Here is a 21,691-nt window from a genome sequence, read left to right as displayed (position 1 = left end):
TTTTGAAACTATATACTGTCTTAGAGGAAGTGCAATGCAGACGGACCTGAATGTTGCTTGGTATGAATCCAAATTTTTCAGGGACTCATTTTAAACTCAGCAGTCGCTGATAATGGATGCAGTATGACCACTCCTTTCACCAAGTCCAAGCAAGGTTCAAATAGTTTTAAATTTATTCTTCTTGGGCCTCCAGTGGGGAAAGCAGAAAAATGACTTATTTGTCAAATCCACAGTGGTGTGTGTTGACATGTGCTTACAAAGCTCAACAACCAAAATTATTTCCTAGGAGCATAGATAAAACAAAAATCTTCAAGGTGAAAGCAATACTTCAATTTGCTTGCTTAAAATAAAAAATTGTAAGTGATTTTTCTTTACAAATTACAATTGGTTTAGCTCATCTTAGACTAAGTAGCAGATGGGCATCTGAAATTAGCTCTTGAAACTTGGATTTCTGGGGTGGGGGGCATAGGCATAAATCAGCTTGCAGCTTGGAATTTCACTCTGACAGCAATCCAACAAGCAATTATGCAGACATTTAGGTTTCAGACAGGATGAGGCACAGCCATGATATTGCCTATGGTAGAATAACTGATCACCTCTTACCCCTTATCTTTGACAACACCTGTATGGACAACACATGTATGGACCCAGTAAGTTCTTGGTATAAAACAATGTCCATGCAGGAATCAAAGAGATCCCTGCAGGAATCAGGACAGAAAGAACAAATTAACTTAACTACTTTCCTCATTTGGTACAAAATATATAGCTTTTATAGTAGTCATAGAAACTGTTTTATTAGTGAAAACCAGTAGATGTTGCTAACAAAATTTTTAGTCCAATCTATTATGCTCAACTGATCCCCATTTCCTTTCATTAAGGGGCAGCCATTCTATAATACAAATAAAACAAGGTGTTTGCCTCAATACAAGCTAAACATTTGGAATAAAAATAGAATCTATTGCACAACCTTTGTACGAGGATCATAGGAAATATAAATCAAAATCAAGCCAACAGACTTTTGTTTGAGATGAATATTAAGATTTATTTGATCTCCATTTGTTCAAAGCCTGTAACGATTTTACTTCCTAAAACTGGCACGTTGTGCTCCACACCAGAGAACTGTGATTAGATGTTTCTTAATTTAGTTAAATCAATTTATGTGCAAATTAAATCAAAGCAAATTGTTGCACTGACTACTTAGAGAATATTAAAGTATCTCCCTAAAACTTGAATGGAAAAAAAGGGGGAAAATATCTGAAATGTAAAGTACTTACAGCTCATCGTTTTATCTTTGCAACATGAAAAATTAAAAAGCACTACACTACTGAAATGGTACTTGCTCTACAGTTTAATGACACATTTTCCCATGTTGCTAAGCATCTCAGGTCATCAACTGCAAGTAATATGCCTTTCATAATACTGTATCCTTAGCAACCAGTACTCAATATATATTTATCTGGTGAGTGACCATTCTGTTTAATATCCAGGATGCAATTAATTTAACCAAAACCTGACCATCTTAAAACCACAGAATGAGCATAGCAGATTAAGGATTTGGACTGATGATTTTGGGAAACTACCAATTAAATATTTTAACTTAAAGCCTTGCACAGTTAATATCAAGGAATATTGATTTAGAAGTCTGAGCACACTCACCTTGTTTTTAATTGTGTTTAATAACCTCTTAAAATACCTGACACTGTCCACAACCTACCAGGTCTGTACTCATTATCACTGTACTTAGTGTTACAATGGGACATTAAATCACTAAATTTGTCTCCAGTGAATGTAAGTAGTTAGGGTTGAGCCATAATGGCCTGGATTTTGCCCTGTTAATACAAGTCTTAGATTCTTTGTAGAATATTCCATGTTGCTTCATTTTCTGAATAATAATGAAATGTCATGAAATATCTTTGGACTCTGTTGTGCTAAACACAATATCTAAGCCTTCATAATGAATATCTGGATTATGGGACGTTGCTGCTGTAGCGAAAGTCAGTATCATTCTAGATTCAACACTTCCTTCCTACTGATGTTGCAGAAAAATAAAATGAAACATGGAAAAGTATAACAAGAGCATATACTCCTGAGGCAAGCTATGGGGCAGTATAAAACTAGGTGCAGGCAATACCCAAAACGTAAATGAGCACGTGATCCTGAAAATGAGAAAAACGTTCATTGACCTAGTAAACAAGATAAAATTAAAAGGTACTCACCTGAAGTACAAATTTCTGATCAATGAACCTTTTTGCAATACTAGGCTGGAAGTCTGGACACTCCAGAAACCGCAAGAAAAATTCATACACAAGCTTAAAAAAAAGGTGAGAATTAACAGAAATTATTTCCAATTGACCAAAAGGTTTAAAATGTGGATATATTTGCATAAATTGTCCTCTCATAAGAAATAGGATTTGGGTTAGACCATAATGCTATGCTAAAGCACTCAAAAGGGTCATAGCTAATTTGATCTTGGTCTCAGCTTCACTTTCCTGTCTCTTATGCATTACCCACAAATGACACTATAGCCCAAAAATTTGTCTTATCACAACCCTGAATGCATTCAGTGACTTAGCCTCCACAGCTTTCTGGATGGGCTAAAGACTCATGAATTTCCATTTTAAATGGATGATCCCTTATTCTAAAACTATGCCTCCTGGTTCTAAATTCCTTCAAAGGGAAATAACCTCTCAGCATCTATCCAGTAAATTTTCTTCAAAATGTTTCAAAAGACCATGAAAATTCTAATGAGAATAGGTCCAACCCAACCAGAAAGCTCATTCCCTACAATATAACTTCTATCAACCCACAAATCAAGCTAATACATCATCTCAGAATTGCCTCTAATTGCAATTATGTCCCTCCCCCCCACCCCACCTTAAAGAGGTGTACCTCTTAGCCCTTATCTTAATTCTATGCCCTTGTTTCAGATACCTCTCCCTTGGGGAAAGGCAACCATCTATTTTATCTATATCCATAATTCTAACAGGTCACCTTTTCAGCCCTCTTCATTCCAAAAAAAAACAATCCTAGCTAACAAGACTCTTATCATAAGTAAAAAATGCTCCATTCCAGGCAATATCCAGTGCATCTCCTCTGCACCCTCTCCAACACAATCATATGCTTCCCCTAGTGTTGTGACCAGAACTGCACAGTATTCCAGCTATGGCCTAACCAATGTTTCATAAAGCTACACCATAAACCTTCCTGATCTTTTTCAGTGCCCTAGCTAATGAAGACAAGCATCCCATATGCCTTCTTCACTACCTATGCTGCCACCTTCAGGGATCCTTGGACATACACACAGAGGTTGCTCTGTTCTGAGGGCCCTATATTAGTCTGCCCAAAATGCATGAGTTCAGATTTATCAGGATAAAATTTCATCTTTTATTGGTCCTGCCCATATTACCAACTGATCAACATTGTCCTGTAGCCCAAGGCTGCCCACCACACTATCAACCCCACCACCACATATTTAGGTGTCATTTGCAAACTTCCTAATCATACCTCCTACATCTAAGTCCAAATCATTATTTTATGTAATGAACAGCAAGGATCCCTGCACCAACCCCTGGTACCACTGGGGTCATAGACTTCTAATCACTAAAGCAACCTTCAATTATCCTGCTTTGCCTCCTGTTACCATGCAAAATTCAACCCAATTTGCCAACTTGCATTGGATCTCATGGGTTCTAACTTTTAGGAACAGAACTTTTTATTTAAGAGGTGAAATAGGTCTTTGCAGTTGTTTAAAAGAAGTGCATACTATTTACTACAACTGATCATAAAGCCAAGAGAGATTCCTTCATACATAAATTAGGGAAAGCTTTGACACTCGTGCACTGTTACAAGCATTACAGACATTATTGCCAATCACAGGCATGGTAAAAATCCAGTGATATTTTTGATTTTCTGAAGTAATAGCAGTATTTGAACATGCAACTAGGAATATAGAGTAAAAAGAAATTGTACTATTATTTTTTCTCAAATTTATTACCTGCATGTGAGGCCATGCTGCTTCTAAGGATGGTTCATCTTCTTCTGGATCAAAGTCTGGATTATCACTGGGAGGAAGAGTTCTGAAAATATTACAGGTAATCTGCAACAAGATTATAGTATGAATAAAGACTTTTATTAAAGAACAATCTATAATAAAAGTCTCAAGAAAAGTGTATTGGCAATTTAACTGAAATGGGCAATTGTAATATCTATTCTGATCTAGATTTGTCAAATATAGATTTAATCTTTCCCATAAATTTCTAAAAGCATAAGCTGACCCAAACTTTGACAGTTAAATTTCAATACTTTGCGTTATACCATTATATGGCATTCAAGATTCCAAAGCCCCTTGGAATAAATGCATAATTTAACAAAGACTTTTTTCAAATTTGCCTCAGGTACTAAAACAACCATTTATTCTTTTCCATTAGTAACAATGCTGCTCTTGAAGGTAAAAAAGATAAAAGTGACCAACATGCTAATTCTAAATATTCCTATGCCTAAATTGCTAAAAGCAGGCAATATAACTGCAATTGGCAAAAAGAAATTTAAACCAAAGTTAGAACAATAGGTAAATGGACAAGATTATAATAGTTATAATCTTGTCAAATTAGTGTTTTGAAATTATCCACTAATCTGGATCTATTTCTAAACAGAGTAACGAAATCTTTCAAAATATAGACGTGCTTCTACATAAAAGGGTGCATATATGCAGGTTTAAAACCCTATACCCAATATATTTTATAAAATCTCATTACACATGCAACACTTGTACCAATGATTATTCTTTTTGAAGAAATACCAGTCAATTTCTTATATTAGCCATTGTCCTGAAAATTTATAAGTTAAACTATTGTGTACCCTTGAGTACAAATCCTTGAAAGTTTCATTTATTTAACCTCATGTGAAGTCTTCCAGTTTCACGAACATCTCATTAAACAGGGTAGAAGAATATAGCATAGGATTTAATTATTTTACCATTTTAGTAAGTCACAAGGAGCCAATTTTTAACTGGTATTTGACTCTTCAGCCCTATTTGTGTATCCTTATAAAATGAAAAACAACAAACTAGATTGTAATCAAGTATTCTTGAGAAACAACTAGCAGAACATGATTGCATACTGGATAAATCATCTCATGAAATAAATTTAATAGTATCAGCAGATACCACGCAATATAGTTCAGTAGCATATACAAATCATATTTTGAACTATTTGCATGGAGAAACTGATTCCATTGCACTCTAATAACATTTTTATGCAACAAAAAATCTCAAATCGAATTAAGGCCCCATTTCAAATATTTATAGGGAATGTCAAAATTGAAATGCAATAGTTTTTCTTGAACTGCATTAAACACAAAGCTATAAATTCACAATTTTAATTTCCATTTCAAATGTACGATTATCACAAATATTACAACAAACTTGGTTGTTTTGTGTGCTTTACAATTGAAGGAGAATAATTTACAGGGTTAAAGGAAAAGGGCAGAGGACTGGAATTTGAATAGATTGTATTACAGGGAGTGCATGAATTTAATGGGCTGAACAGGCTCTTTCTGTGCTGTTATGATCCTATGGTTAATATCAATTGTGAGGTAGATTAAAGTATGAACAGTTTCTTAATGAAAGGTAATATCACTTAAAAGTTACAGGAAGGTTGGTGTACTGATTAAATTAATGGACTAGTAATCCAAAAGCCTACACTAAAAGTCCAGAGCTTTAAACTCAAATGCCACAACGGCAGCTGGAGAATTTAAATCTGGTTGATTAAAGTTAACAAAAAAAAAACAGATAATTTAAACAAAAAGCTGGTCAAGTAATGGTAACCATGAAACTGCTAGATTGTCATAAAAACCCACCTGGTCACTAATGTCCTTCAGGGAAGCAAACTGTGTCATCTTTAGCTGGTCTGGTCCATATGTGACTCCAGACCCACAGCAATGTGACTGATTGCCCTCTGAAGTCGCCTAGCAAGCCATTCAGCTGTATCAAAAACTCTACACTGAAACACAGCAAGAATTAAAACCTGATGGACTACCTAGCATTGACCTTGGCATTGGATTCAGACACAGCAAAGTCAATCACAGCCCACTGAATCTTGAAAAGCCCTCCTCACAAACATCTGGGGACCAGTGTCAAAATTGGAATAGGTGTCCCATGGACTAGTCAAGCAATACCTTGACATAGTCATACTCATAGAATTATACTTTACAGCCAAAGTCTCAGACTCCCCTATCACAATCCCTAGATATGCCCTACCCCACCAGAGGTGGCTGCAGAATGGTTAACAAATAAGAAGGTGAGGATCCAAGAGTCTTTAACATTGCCACCAGACCACTGAAGGCTAGTGACATCAAATCAAATACGGACAAGTAAATCACTTGATTTCTACCTAATTGTTTAGTCGATGAATCAGTTTTTTTTCTGCGTTGGACTAGCAAGGGCACACACGTCATCCTCATTAATCTACCTATTGCAAATGCAAGTGCCCCTGGTAGGAGTGATCATGACCCATGTCACAAATAAATAGATTCACAACAGACGTAACAATTTAAAACCAGCACTTACGAGGTGCTATGTGTAGCAGCAGAATTATTTTCCAACGTAATTCATAACTTCATGACTGGCACTGCTCACTCTTTCACTACCACTGAGCCAGGAGACCATTCAGGTTCATGCCAGGAATATCATCAGGTACAGCTAAAAATGCTCAGTTTGGATATCACCCAGTGCCATTCAGCTCGACCTCATTAAACCCCTGGTCCAAAAGTGGTCTGAGGAACTCGCAAAGGCAGGGCAATGGTGACATCAAGAAACCATGGTAAGATTGTCAATGAGACTCAAGGGGAAAAACACACCACCAGATGGAATAATACTTCACAAAAAGAAAGACAGTTGTGCTTGTTGGAGGTCAATCAGTGAAAAGTTGTTTGTTTGGGATAGAGGGAAGTGTATAGTAGTCTTTCACATGGGGTGATACGAGGACCACTACTTTTCTTAATGAAGATCACTTGGGTGAAGAGTGCATTAATTTCCAAATTTGCAGATAACACAAAACTTGGAGGGATAGTGATCTGTAAGGATGATAGTAATAGTAATGGACATCAAAAAGTAGATGCAGGCGTGGGACATTAGTGGATAAGTGAAATTGAATGTTGAAAAATATGAAGTGTCGCATCTCGGTGGGTGAGATGAGACGGCATTATTCTACAAGGATTCGAGAGAGAGATCCAAGGTTTCATATGCATGGTGCTTTGAAAGTGGCAGGGTAGGTTGAGAAAGCAGTTAAAAAAGTGTACAGTATCTCAGGCTTTATAGATACACCGAATACATGAGCAAGGAAGTGGTTCAGCAGCAACTGGATTACTGTGTTAGTTCTAGGACCCACATATTAGATAAGTTGCAAGGTTTTAAAGAGGGTGCCAAAGAGCTCAATGGAAAATGATTCCAAGGATGAAGGAATCTAGTTACATGAACAGAGTGGAGAAGATGGAGTTGCTCTCCCTAAAACAAAAGGTTACATCTGATGAAGATGTAGATTGAAAGAGCAGAAAACCATGCAAGGGTACAGACAGTTTTTTTTAAGGAAGAGAAACTGGTCCCTTCGGTGGGTGGGTCAAGAACCTGGGAACAGTGAATGAAGGTAATTGGCAAAAGAACCAAACATCTTTTCACACTGTAAGTATTATTAACTGTGCATTCTGGAGAATTCAATAATAAGGATGATGGCTTCCCTGGCAGAAAAATTAAAGTATTTGCAGTGACAAGCTCCTTCGGATGTATATGATTTTTGAGCTGGCCAGAATTAAGTTAGAAACTAAATTGGTAAATTGGTTTATTATTTTCCACATATACCGAAGTACAGTGAAAAACTTGTCTTACATACCGTTCATACAGATCCTCTATATATTCATTACAGCAATGCATTGAGATAATACAGGATAAAATAATAAGAGTGCAGAAAAAAGTGTTACAATTACAGAGAAAGTGCAGTGAAGGTAGACAATAAGGTGCAAGGTCATAACAAGGTAGATTGCGAGGTCAAGAGTCAATCTTATTGTACTAGGAAACTGCTCAATAGTCTTCTAACAGCAGGGTAGAAGATGTCCTTGAGCTTGGTGGTGTGTTTTTTCAGGCTCTAATATATCTTCTGTACAATGGGACGGGGGAGAAGAGAGAATGTCCGGCGTGGGTGGGGTCTTTTATACACTAGCTGCTTTAGCGAGGCAGTGAGAAGTATAGACAAGAGTCCACGGAGGGCAGGCTGGTTTCTGTGATGTGCAGAGCTGTGTCCACAACTCTCTGCAGTTTCTTGCAGTCACAGGCAGAGCAGTTGCCTTAGCAAGCCATGATGCATCCAGATAGGGTGCTTTCTATGGTGCATCAATAAAAATTGGTGAGGGTCAAAGGGGACATGCCAAATTTCTTTAGCCTCCTGAGGATGTAGAGGCACTGGTGAGCTTTCTTGGCTGTACAGTCAATGTGATGGGACCAGGACAGACTATTATTGATGAAAAGCACGATGATGCTGGAGGAACTCGGCAGACCAGGCAGCATCCGTGGAGAAAAGCAGGCAGTCAACGTTTCAGGTCAGTTCCCTTCTTCAGGACTGAAGACAGGACAAGGGGAAGCCCAATATATGGGAAGAAAAAGCAGAGCAGTGATAGGTGGACAAAAGAGGGAAGGAGGGGTGGGCACAAGGTGGTGATAGGTAAGAGACAGTGAAAGGCAGGTGCGGGGGAGGAGAGCTGAAGAAGGGGCCTGACATGAAACGGTGACCGCCTGCTTTTCTCCATGGATGCTGCCTGGCCTGCTGAGTTCCTCCAGCATCATAGCGTTTTTCATTTAGATTCCAGCATCTCAATCCTCATACTATTGGTGATGTTCACTTCCCAGAAACTTGAAGCTCTCAACCCTTTTGACCACAGCACCGTTGATGTACACAGAAGCGTGGGCACTGCAGCCACCCCAACCCTTCCTGGTCAATGACCAGCATTTTGTTTTGCTGACATTGAGGGAAAGGCTGTTGTCATGACACCATGTCACTAGCCTCGCTATCTCCTTCCTGTACTCCAATTCATCATTATTTGAGATACAACCCTTACAGTGGTATCATTTGCAAACCAGTAGATGGAGTTAGAGCAGAATCTGGTCACGCAATCATGAGTGTATAGGGAGTAGAGCGGGGGGCTGAGGACGCAGCCTTCTGGGGCACCGGTGTTGAGAATAATCATGGCAGGGGTGTTGCTGCCTATCCTCACTGATTGCAGACTGTTGGTCAGAAAGTCAAGGATCCAGTTGCAAAGGGAGGTGTTGAGTCCCAGTTCCAGGAGCTTGGAGATGAGTTTGCTTGGAATTATAGTATTGAAGGCAGAACTATAGTCAATAAACAACAGTATAATGTAGGTGTCTTTACTATCCAGATGCTCCAGAGATGAGGTAACGGCCAGGGAGATGGCATCTGCCATAGACCTGTTTTGGTGCTAGGCGAATTGCAGTGGGTCAAGGTTGTCTGAAAGGCTGGAGGTAATACATGCTATAACCAGCCTCTCGTAGCTCTTCATGATGGTGAAGCTCATGAAACTCAGCATAAAGTCAAATAAACAGATGATGTGAACAATTGGAGCTAATCTAAAATAATGGTCAGGGAAGTAAACAGGTGGTTAGGGAATTTGTTGGAGGATCTGAAGATAATGACTTTTATCATCCTCATGTCTTCAATAAGATAAGATTGAGGAGGCAGCATACAGATGGTTATACCATGTTAGTGAGCCATATTACTGAAACTTTCCTCCAATGATCAGTCCTGGCCCATTGCTCATCATTGTCTTTATTAATGACCTGGACAGGGTGAAGTATTGTCAATATGTTTGACATGGCAACAACATTAGTACATGGTTTAAGTCAATTGAAGACTGCAATCATATGCAAGAACATTTAAATGTTCCAAAGTGGTTCACACATCAGCAAATGTCATCCAATCAAGATAAAACAAAATGCTGTGCATGTTTTCTTGGATCTACAAAGAATGCATGTTATTTGCAGATACTGAGACATAGGAAATATCTCAGCATTATAGTATGGAGATCACAAAATTCATGTAGTTCAAATAATCAGGTTGCAAGACTGAATCTGACCTCTGCCCAGATTTGGTCCCCTCAATGTAGTAGGTGGTTAATGACTCTAGTAAAAAGTGTCAGAAGCCCACAAGAATGTCTTTAAAGATCCTCACCTCCTTAGATATGATCAGAGCTTTGTCCATTTCCTTTAGAGCTGTACAGATTTACAGATGACCTGATAGAAATCTATAAATGAATTAAGGGTATTGCTAATATTTCTGTTGGTGTATTATCCCAGTGAAACAGATTGGGGAAAACCAAGGAAACAAGTTTAAAATACAAAATAATAGAAAAAAAATATTTGGCAGTTCACCCCCCCCCCCCCCGAGAATAGAAAGTCAACAGAATACTATATTGGCTATTATAGTGAATAGCATGTTTCCATATCCTTTCAAGGAGGAGCTGCAGTGCTTCTTAATTAGGACAGAGGTCACTCTGTATCAAAGTGAAGTGTCTTCATAAATAACATCTGGACAAAGTCATAGAAATATTTTTCAGTATTCGCTTCACACCACCCACAATCCCACTCCTTTTACTGGCCTAATACACAAAAAGTGCTGGAAGAACTCAGCAGGTCAGACAGCATCTATGGAGGGAAATAAACAGTTGACATTTCGGGCCAAGACCCTTCATCAGGACTGGAAAGGAAGAGGGCAGAAGTCAGGATAAGAAGGTGGGGGAGGAGTACACGCAGGCAGGTGAAAGGTGAGTTCAGGTGATAGGCGAGTCCAGGTGAGGGGGAAGGGGGAGATGTAATAAACTAAGAGGTGATAGTTAAGAGGCAAAAGGGCTGAAGGAGGAGGAATCCAGTAGGTGAGGGCAGTGGACCATGGAATATGGAGGAGGGGAGGAGACGAGGCAGGTAGGTCATCAAGGTGGGGGAAGGGAGCCACAAGATTAAGGGAAGGTTTGGGGGGGGGGGCAGTGGAGGTGGGGGGTGCTACCGGAAGTTACAGAAATTAATGTTGAGGCCATCAGGTTGGAGACTCCCAAGGCAGAATATAGAGTGTTGTTCCTTTTACTGGCCTGTGTTTTCTCTTTCTTTTATAATCTCCCAGTACTTGCAATGAATTAATAAATTAACTATACATCACGCATTTAAACCTACATCCCTCAGATTTAATATATTGAAGGGAAGTACAATAGAATGTCTTGGTTGTTCTCAAATTCATTCAAAGGAGGTACCAATTCAGTGTTATTTGAATTTGCACTATTTTGTTGTAAAGTGTACATGTCACAAAGTTCTGTTGAGCACATTAATCTAAATAATGTAAGTTGAAGTACAGTGGACTGATCTTCTAAACAGGAATTGAAAGACTTCTACTTCTTAGGCAGTCCCTTAAGATTGAGGAATGACTTGCTTTTGTTTTGGTTTAGTGGGTCTGAGATCTTAGGTGAACCACAGACTCTTCCATCGATGGAGCAGGAGGCGGCCAAATGGACAGGTGGGTGGGTTGCTTGTCAAGTGGTATGCTCCCCACTACCACTTATGCAAAGCTTTTGTGTGCTCCTGATACATGGCCTTGAGGTACTAAATACCATCCCGAATGCTCGTTCTTCGTTTTGGCCAGAGGTTCTGAGAAGTCAATGGGGATATTGTACTTCAAGGAAACTTTGAACACATCTTTTGTTTTGCATACACCTGGTAATTGCTTCCCACAGCACAGCTTTGAAGAAATTGTCTGCATGGTCTGTTTCAGGAGTCTGATATTCAGGCATGCAAATGACATAGCCAGCCCACCGTAGACGACTGATTGTATTTAGGACCTCAATGCCACAAATGCTGGCCTGGAAGAGTATAACAACATTGGTTTGCAAAAGACTGTGGACTACCCTCCTCAAATTCAGCTGACCACAGAAATTAGTCTCCACCTTACATCTGCTGCATGACAGCACACATGCTACGGTACTAATTAAATGTCCTACAACAGAACCAACTCTCATTGAAAACTGGTGTCAAGCAAGGCTGTGTCACCTTCCCAAAAACCTTTCTCAATATTTCTCATTTCAACATAGCACCTCACCTGCAACAAACTTCAGTGGAGTTGAGCTCATCTTCAGAACTATTGGAAAACTGTTCAATCTACAGTAAGTGCATTCAAGAACCAAGGTCACCTGAGCCTTGCTGGTCAAGCTTAGTACACAGACGCTGCTAATGTTTGCGTATGCTCGGAGACGGAGTTTGAAGACATTGTTCAGCAAATCACGCAGGAGGATAGGCCTCACACTCAACATCTGCAAAACCAAGATCCTGACCCTGCTCACCACACTGCCCTTTGGTGATTAAGGCTCATGACAAGACCAGGCAAACGTGGATCACTTCCCAAACCTCAGGAGCCATCTCTCAGAGAAGGCAGATAATGACAATCAAATTCAATCGACAGTATATTGCAGCAAGGTCTACGACATCATACCGTACTGAGTCACTTTGAAGATGATACAGGATTAGCTAAATATTTTTTCAATTCCTGAAGTGCAGTAATTTAATTAATTTCATATAGAAATCTAGCATTCATAACTGTCAAAGTAAGCACTTTGTAAATTGTACTTAGAATGTACAATGCTACATTAGGTCACATCTTATTTAATGCCAAATGCCAGAGGAATGGAGGAGGAGAGAAAGGTGGTTTAGAAAGTAACTTAATGACAGTAACAGCTGTTCAGTACAACTGTTACCTAGGATGCAGCTTCTTCTATAATAAATTTTGCATGACTTTAATGCCATACGTCATTCTCAGTGAACAAGATCCAATTAGAAAATTACATACTACCACATCTTAAAGTTACAAAATTGTCAAGTACTTTGGTAAATTTGTTGGTGTGATCACAAACTACAATAAGGAGATCTCTGCTGCAGAGTACCAACCCATTTACAGTTTAGTTAAATGCTTAAAATGGGAGTATATAATGTCCACACTTCCGAGCAAATGATAACTCGGAAAATATTTTTAACATTATGTGCTGCACCAATGATCTAAATCCTGGTTTAAACAAAAATAAAGATGTGCAAAGGTTTTGTAATGTAACTAAATGGTTTTGATTATTAAAATGCACATAGGATTTTGCAAAATAACATTACTCAACTGATGAATTAAATTCATATATGAAATTTAATTCAGTCTGTAATTTAGTCCCCCACTGTATTTCTCACAGGAAATAGAAAGCTCAGAACAGTTGATCACCTAAAACAAAAACACTGTAGGCATTAGATTACACTTTAAATATTGAGCAGATAAATTCATATGGAGTCTAAAGTAACCAGGATTTCACTAAATAATCAAGGATTATGAGCAAGAATTCAGAATAGGTAGACTGGGTTAGGATATGGTCATGCAGGAAAAATATAAAATTCATTTACAGGAAAACACTAAAAATAATTAAAATAGTAAACCAAGAGTAAAAGGGAGCACAAAACACCTGCCTTTCACATTCTTGTACAAGTCAGTCTGACTGGTCTATGCTTACTTCCTACATAAAGTTCCTGTGGAGTTATGGATTGTTCACATTCCAGGTGCATTTCTTGGCAACGAAGATTTCTGCCTCTACCAATGTTCAAATAGTGAGTTCCATACCCCACTACTTTGTGGCTGAAAAAAAAATCCCTCTATTCCTTCTTATCCCTTTACTAATTAACTTAAACCCATGTCCTCTAGTTATTATGTTCTCTGATAAGGGAAATAGGTTCTCCCATTCATGCTATCTAAAACCTTCAATTTTATACACTTCAGTGAAATAGCAACTCAGTTTCTTTGTTCTTAAAAAAAAAACACAGCCTGGTCAATCTCCTCCTATAACTACAGCCTCCAGCCCTGCCATGCTGTTGTGAATTTTCCTTGCATCTTCTCTGATGGCATCATAGACTTTCTGTAGTGTGGTGAACAGAATAGTACTTTATTAGTATTTCTAGCATGATCTCCCTGCTCTTATATTCTGTACCTCATCTGATAAAGGCAAATAATCCTCATGCCTTCTTAAGTACCAATCCTACTTGTTTTAAGGAACTTGTGGACATATATTCCAAGATCTTGCTGTTCCTCAACACTTCTTAGCACTAGGCCATTTACCATATGTTCTCTTACCATAACTACCCTCCCCAAATACTTTACCTCACTTTTCAAGATCAAGTTGCAATTTTTGGCATTGTGCCACTCAGCAGTGCATTATAACCTTTTTTTTTAAAACTATCAACCACAATTTTGGTAGTATCACTATACTTCTTTTTCTAATTCCTAGTTAAGTCTAAGTCATTAATACACAACAAAAAACAAAATGACCTAATGCTAGGCCCTGCAGAACCCATTACATTCAGCTCTTCAGTTACGAAAACTCCTGTTAATGATGACCCTTTACTTTTCACCACTGATCCCCAAATTTCAAATCTCAGAAATGACACAAAATAACCAAAAATCAAAGGAAGCAAACAACATGTTGAGTGACTGCTATCGAAAAGAAACATTCGAAAACGTTAAGTCTATTAAATACAACTTCATTCACTGACCACCACTGACATAAAAATAAGCATTACCTTTGGAAATGAAAACTAACCCCAAACAGTCAAATACATACATGATGAACATGTGACACATTCATGACAGAAAAGCCTTTACACCACAAGAACTTAAGTAAACAGGTGCAACAAAAAACATGGACAGGAACTATGTTATACTGAATAAAACAGGCCTGTTTGGGGCATGATGCTCAAGAACATAAGCTAAGAAATTCTTCAACGTTCCCACTTCAGTGGTGTTGCCAGAAGTGCAGTAATAATCCCTTTTACATTGGACCATAAGACTATAAAAAATAAGAATACCAGTAGGACCCTCAGGCCTGCTCTGCCATTTAATAAGATCACAGCTGATTTTATTTTCCTTGTCCACTTTTGTGCCTTATGTTCATGACCCTCAAACCCTTACTGATTGAAAATCTATCCCATCTTTGAATATATTCAAGTATTCAGTCTTCATAGCTTTCTGAGGCAAGAAATTCCAAAGACTCTCAAACCCTAAGCCAAGAAATTCTTCCTCATCCTAATTTTAAATAGGGACCTCATTATCCTGAGATCATATCAGTTTACTTATCCTTCCAGCTGATTTGCAGGATTTTGGCAAGGCAGTTGTGGCATCTGCCAGTGCTTTCAGGTGCCTGCAGTAGATAGTCCATATCTTTGTAACAGGAAGCACTGCTGCCCAGTACCCAGGGTTGAGGTCTTGATCTTCAAATACTCTATTCTTTAGACACCAAAGGCTGTGCTGGTGCATCAAAAGCAATGGTAAATGTCATTATCGATATCTGCCTTTGGTGAGAGGTTACTCCAAAGATATGTAAAGTGGTCACATTTTCCAGGGCCCTGACATGGACATTCCTTGTCAGGGGGTGGTGTTGTGCAGCAGGGAATGCACTTTGTTTTGTGAAAGTTTATGTGGAAGGCCATTTCTCTTGTATGGTTCAGTGAACAAGTTGATAATTTGGAGTTGGACTCCAATTATGCCTATTCTGCAAGCATCATTTGCATACTGCAATCCAATAATTCAAGTTGGAGTACATTTTGTTCTGGTGAGGAGGCAACACAAGTTAAATGGTTTTCCATAGGTCCTGTAGATTAGCTGCACTCCAGCGAGAAGCTTGTTGAAGTGCAGTACTGCAATGTGAAGGATAAAGAAAAGTGTTTGGGTGGTGATGCAGCCTTGCTAAACTCTAACCTGCAATAAGATTGGGCTGTTGTGGACTGGTTGTTAAGGTTAGATCTTGCATTGTGATTGATGCTGTTCCTGGTTTTTCTCTTGGAAGTGATGCATGGTGAAGATCACACCCATTTGTGTCTAGAGATGGGCAAAATAGGGGCGGCACGGTAGTGTAGCGGTTAGTGCGATGCTATTACAGCGCCAGTGATCAGGGTTCGATTCCCGTCGCTGTAAGGAGTTTGTACGTTCTCCCATGTCTGCATGGGTTTCCTCCGGGTGCTCCAGTTTCCTCCCACATTTTAAAGACGAACGGGTAGGTTAATTTGGGTTTAAAATGGACAGCGCGGACCTGTTGGGCCGGAAGGGCCTGTTACCACGCTGTAAATGAAAAAAGATTAAAAAATTCACATTGTGATTTGGAAAGTAGCTCTTCAGCTACTGAGCAGAGGCAATTGAGGACAATATAAAAGCATCTACAAGATATATTTCAGCTGGAAGGTCCTGTGCTTCACAGGGGCTAGGAGAACCACCGGGCCTGTTATAAGACAGCTCTGATAATAACTGGCTACAACAGTTTCCTCCAGGAGTAAGAATCCCCACACAATAGAAAAAAGATGAAATTTCATTATCTCACAAAGTACGTCAAATTGATCTATCCACTGCAGTTTATCCTTACCAAGCAAATATACTCACTGAAAATGTGTTTTTTGTTTATGTGGAGGTTCAAATTCTTTGAGTGACATGCTGCAAGATCTGTTTCCTGATCGGTAGCAAGTCATTAAAGGAGGTGGGATTCATTTATTCATGTTGTATTCAGCACAGGTAGGTATGAAGTTACTTATGAGTCACTGGCCTCTCCTGGCTGAATATTAATGTATTATTTTGGTGTTAAGGCTTGTACTTTGAAAATATTCTAAATTAGGAAATTTTATTTTGGAGGCTCCTTATAAAAATCATTGATTAGAGACCCCCTTATATCCTATGCAGGCAGAACTAATGCCTGCCTTCTACACTCAGTCTAGGGGCAGGGGCTCATACACTTCTTTTGCTCTTGCTGCTCTTCAGTTTTCAGATCTCCTTGTTGTTCTTCCTCTGGCAATAACTCTTACGGTTTGCTAGATGTTGCACAATGAGGTTTCTACACATACTTGGCATGTCCACAGGGTACCTTCAAACTCACACAGTCAACCACATCACATCTTTGAGTTTTCCCACAACTATCCTGGTATTTGCATGGTATCCTAGTATATCCTGGACTCCGGTATTGTGGTTAGAGAACACACTGCTACGAGGTTCCAGAAGTAGAGGTCAACCCTCACCTCCCAAAGTCCATCCTTCTAGAAACGTCCTGTAGCCTGGACTCCCTCAGGATAAAGATATTATGTACGCTTCCAAAAAACATGGTATTCACCATGAACAAAATCTTCTCATGATCCTCAATCAGCTGCACACTGAGGGAGTGGAAATCTTTCCTGTTCATAAAATGATCTGGGTTATCAAGGGTGCTGGTAAGAGCATTAGTCCTACTGATGGCTGCCTCCAGTCATGGGAAACCAGCAATGCTAGCAAATCCCATTTCCTGACAAGTTACCTGCTCCTCACCATTTATAGTAGCTCCTAAGCAAATTCTTTATGTTCTGGCCAAACTCTGGACAAAGTCAACATGACCTGACCTGCACAGCAAGAGCAGTACAGGAATGAGAGCAACCTTGGAAAACAGGAACCTATGAAAACATTGTTTAATCAGAGGATGTGGTGTCTCTGAGGACTCTCTGGATACAGGCCCTTAAGTGCTGAACCCATCTGCCTTCTGACCCAAATTTCCGAGGGGTCAACTAAAGCCATAAGCATGCCTGCATCACTGAGACATCCACTTAATAAGCACCTCAGCAGCTAAATTTTGGGATGAAAAGAAAATCATTAATTGTGGCACATTGCATGGACTTTGTAGGATGTTTCAACAGTCTGCTCACGCTAAAGCCGAAACATTTTTGAATTCAGCAAAGAAGAACTAATAAAATGACAAAGAAAGGCAAGATGGAATATGAAAGTAGACTGGCAAAAGCAGAGAATGGACTGTAATATCTTCTAAAAGGTACATAAAGTGTGTGTCGGGGGTGGGAAAAGAGAAAAGGGTAGTGTGGGCCCTTACACAGAAACAGGAGAATTTATAATAGGGAATGAGGAAATGGCAGAGAAGTTCACAGAAGACACACAAAACAGATATGTTAGATAATCAAGGATCTAATACAAATGAGGAACTGAAGGAACTAAGGATGCAATGACTTACATTCCAGAATTTTGAAAGAGGTGGTTTTAGAGATAGTTCTATAGATCCTGGAATTGTTCCTGTCGATTGGAGGGTAGCAAATGTGACGCTACAATTAAGAAAGGAGGGGGAGTGAAAACAAGGAACCACTGGCCTATAAGCCTGATGTCAGTGGTTGAGAAAATGCTGGAATATATCATGAACATAATAACAGAACACCTTTAAAAGAATAGGAATAAGCACAGCCAATTTGGATTTTTGAAAGGAAAATAATATTTTACTAATTTGAGCATTTCACAAATAGAATAGATTAAGGAGATATCAACGAATGTGGCGCATTTGGATTTTCAAAAGGCTTTTGATAAGGTCCCAGAAGGGAGATTGGTCAAAAAGGTTAGAGCACGTGAAATTGGAGGTAATAAACTGATGTAGATTGGGAACTGGTTATCAGACAGAAAGCAACATCGGGAATAAATAGATCTTCTCAAGTTGGCAAACTGTGACTAGTACAATAGAGATCAATGCATGGGCTCCAGCTTTACACAATCTATATCAATGTTTTTGGCTGAGGGACCAAAAGCCATATTTTCACATTGCTGATGATTTTAAATTAAGTTACAGGAAAGATACAAACAGGCTTCATGGGAACATAGACAAGTTGAGTAAGTGGGTAAGAACATGGTAGATGGAATGAGGAAAAAAAATGGGAGGTGGTGTACTTAGATCCACATAACAGAAAAGCAGAGTATTAAATGGCTAGAAACTAGGTAGTGATGTACAAAAGAACATGGGTGTGCTTGTCCACAAGTCATTGAAGGCCAATGTGCAGACACACAAGTGATTAAGAGGGCATATAGAATGTTAGTCTTTATTATGGAGAGGGTTTGATTACAGGAGCAAAGTCTCATTGCAATTATATAGGGGCTTGGCGAGACCACACCTGGAGTATTGAGAACCGTTATGGTCACCTATCTACAAAAGTATATACTTGCCATAGACAGAGTGCAACAATGATACATTAGACTGGTTCCAGGGATTATGGGCTTGCCAGAAGTAGATATATTAGGGCAGCACAGGATAGTTGTTGCACATGATGACAGGGTAGAACATGCAGCTATCAAAACCACCACTGCAGAGTTCTGTAAGCAAAGCTAGCCCTAGTGCAAGTCAACTTAAAAATCATCTTTTCTTCTCTCTATTTTTCCCCACCCATTGCCCACCCCCACATTCTCTGCTATCTAGATCAACTTGTTTCTCAATTCTAATGAGGGGTCTAGAACTTGAAATGTACTGTAACAGTTTCTTTCCACAGATGCCACCTGGCCTGCTGAGTTTTCCCAGTATTTTCTGTTTTTGTTTGTTTTCTCTCCATTCCAGTTTTGACAAAGGGTCTTCAACCCAAAGCATTAGCACTGTTTCTCTTTCTGCAAAGTTGCCTGACCTGTCAAGTGTTTCCAACATTGTTCTTATTTCAGTTTTCCAGCACCTGCAATATTTTGATATTTTCCAGTTCTGGTAAAAGTATTAGCATATTAGATGTGACCTATTATAATAGATTCTCCCATCCAATGAACACCTTGAATCATCAGTTTTATTCAAAATTATTTTTGCATGCAAGCATACATAATTTCTTCCCCTTGTCTACTGCGTTTCAACATTTGTAATAATTGTTATCACTTTTACAGATTGCTCTACAACAAAAATAACTTGCATTTAGCAAGCAAAATGTCACAGCTCTCCAGAGAACCACACAAGATGCTCTCACCAAAAGCTTGATCAAAGAAGTGGGTTTTGAGGAGTGTCTTAAAGGAGGAAACAAAAAAAGTAGAGGTAAAAAAGCTTAGGGAGGGAATTTGAGAGCTCTGTGCCTTCAGCTATGAAGATTCTTTCACCAAGATGATTAGTAATATCAGAGACATCCATAAAATCAGTAATGGAGAAGCATAGGTGTCTTGGAAAGATGAAAGCCATTATTTCCACCTCCACCACATATTTCATTCCTTAGCCAATGCCCAACTTGCTCCCTGGGAACTGAGACTTAACCAATCTGCAGAAATATCTTGGAGCACAATAGGAGTGCAGGAGGTTTAATAAAATAAAGACCATGGTAACCAAAACTGGAATAAAAATATTAAAGTTACAACCCTGTTCAACTGGCAGCTAATATTGGTAAACAAACAAATGAGTGATGGGGGAGTAGAAATTGATGAAAACTGCAATCATTGGAACAGTTAGGTTTATAGATAGTAATACAGTGGCATGCAAAAGTTTAGGCACCCCTGGTCAAAATTTCTGTTACTGTGAATAGCTAAGCGAGTAAAAGATGACCCAATTTCCAAAAGGCATAAAGTTAAAGATGACACATTTCTTTAATACTTTAAGCAAGATTACTTTTTTTTATTTCCATCTTTTACAGTTTCAAAATAACAAAGGATAAGGGCACGAAGCAAAAGTTCGGGCACCCTGCATGCTCAGTACTTAGTAACACCGCTTTTGGCAAGTATCAGCTTGTAAATGCTTTCTGTAGCCAGCTAAGAGTCTTTCATTTCTCTTTTGGGGGATGTGCCCATTCTTCCTTGCAAAAGGCTTCTAGTTCTGAGAGATTCTTGGGCCATCTTGCATGCACTGCTCTTTTGAGGTCTATCCACAGATTTGCAATGATGTTTAGGTCAAGGGACTGTGAGGGCCATGGCAAGACCTTCAGCTTGTGACTCTTGATGTAGTCCATTGTGGATTTTGAGGTGTGTTTAGGATCGTTATCCTGCTGTAGAAGCCATCCTCTTCATCTTCAGCTTTTTTTTTTACAGACAGTGTGATGTTTGCTTCCAGAATTTGCTGGTATTTAATTGAATTCATTCTTCCCTCTACCAGTGAAATGTTCCCCGTGCCACTGGCTGCAACACAAGCCCAAAGGATGATCGATCCACCCCCCGTGCATAACAGTTGGAGAGGTGTTCTTTTCATGAAATTCTGCACCCTTTTTTCTCCAAACATAGCTTTGCTCATTGCGGCCAAACAGTCCTATTTTAACTTCATCAGTCCACAGGACTTGTTTCCAAAATGCATCACGCTTGTTTAGATGTTCCTTTGCAAACTTCTGACCCTGAATTTTGTGGTGAGGATGCAGGAAAGTTTGGAGAAAAAAAGGTGCAGAATTTTATGAAAAGAACACCTCTCCAACTGTTAAGCACGGGGGTGGATCGATCATGCTTTGGGCTTGTGTTGCAGCCAGTGGCACGGGGAACATTTCACTGGTAGAGGGAAGAATGAATTCAATTAAATACCAGCAAATTCTGGAAGCAAACATCACACTGTCTGTAAAAATAAAAAGCTGAAGATGAAGAGGATGGCTTCTACAACAGGATAATGATCCTAAACACACCTCAAAATCCACAATGGACTACATCAAGAGGCACAAGCTGAAGGTTTTGCCATGGCCCTCACAGTCCCTTGACCTAAACATCATTGCAAATCTGTGGATAGACCTCAAAAGAGCAGTGCATGCAAGATGGCCCAAGAATCTCTCAGAACTAGAAGCCTTTTGCAAGGAAGAATGGGCAAAAATCCCCCAAACGAGAAATGAAAGACTCTTAGCTGGATACAGAAAGCATTTACAAGCCGTGAT

General features: G+C 39.2%; 1 protein-coding gene across 1 annotated transcript in view; it reads right to left on the bottom strand.

Annotated features, from left to right (window-relative positions):
- ppp2r5a (protein phosphatase 2, regulatory subunit B', alpha isoform) overlaps nt 1-21,691 on the bottom strand; it is a 127,893-nt gene that overhangs the window by 69,019 nt on the left and 37,183 nt on the right. Inside the window, exons 3-4 of the mRNA XM_052011882.1 lie at nt 3,995-4,096; nt 2,217-2,309 (exon numbers count right to left, since the gene is read on the bottom strand). Of these exons, the coding sequence (XP_051867842.1) occupies nt 2,217-2,309; nt 3,995-4,096 (195 nt within the window). The remainder of the gene's footprint in view (nt 1-2,216; nt 2,310-3,994; nt 4,097-21,691) is intronic.

The sequence above is a fragment of the Pristis pectinata genome, chromosome 3 (genome assembly GCF_009764475.1).
Source record: "Pristis pectinata isolate sPriPec2 chromosome 3, sPriPec2.1.pri, whole genome shotgun sequence".
Lineage (NCBI taxonomy): Eukaryota > Metazoa > Chordata > Chondrichthyes > Rhinopristiformes > Pristidae > Pristis > Pristis pectinata.
Note: the sequence above shows the minus strand (reverse complement) of the source record. Positions and strands in the feature narration are given on the sequence as shown.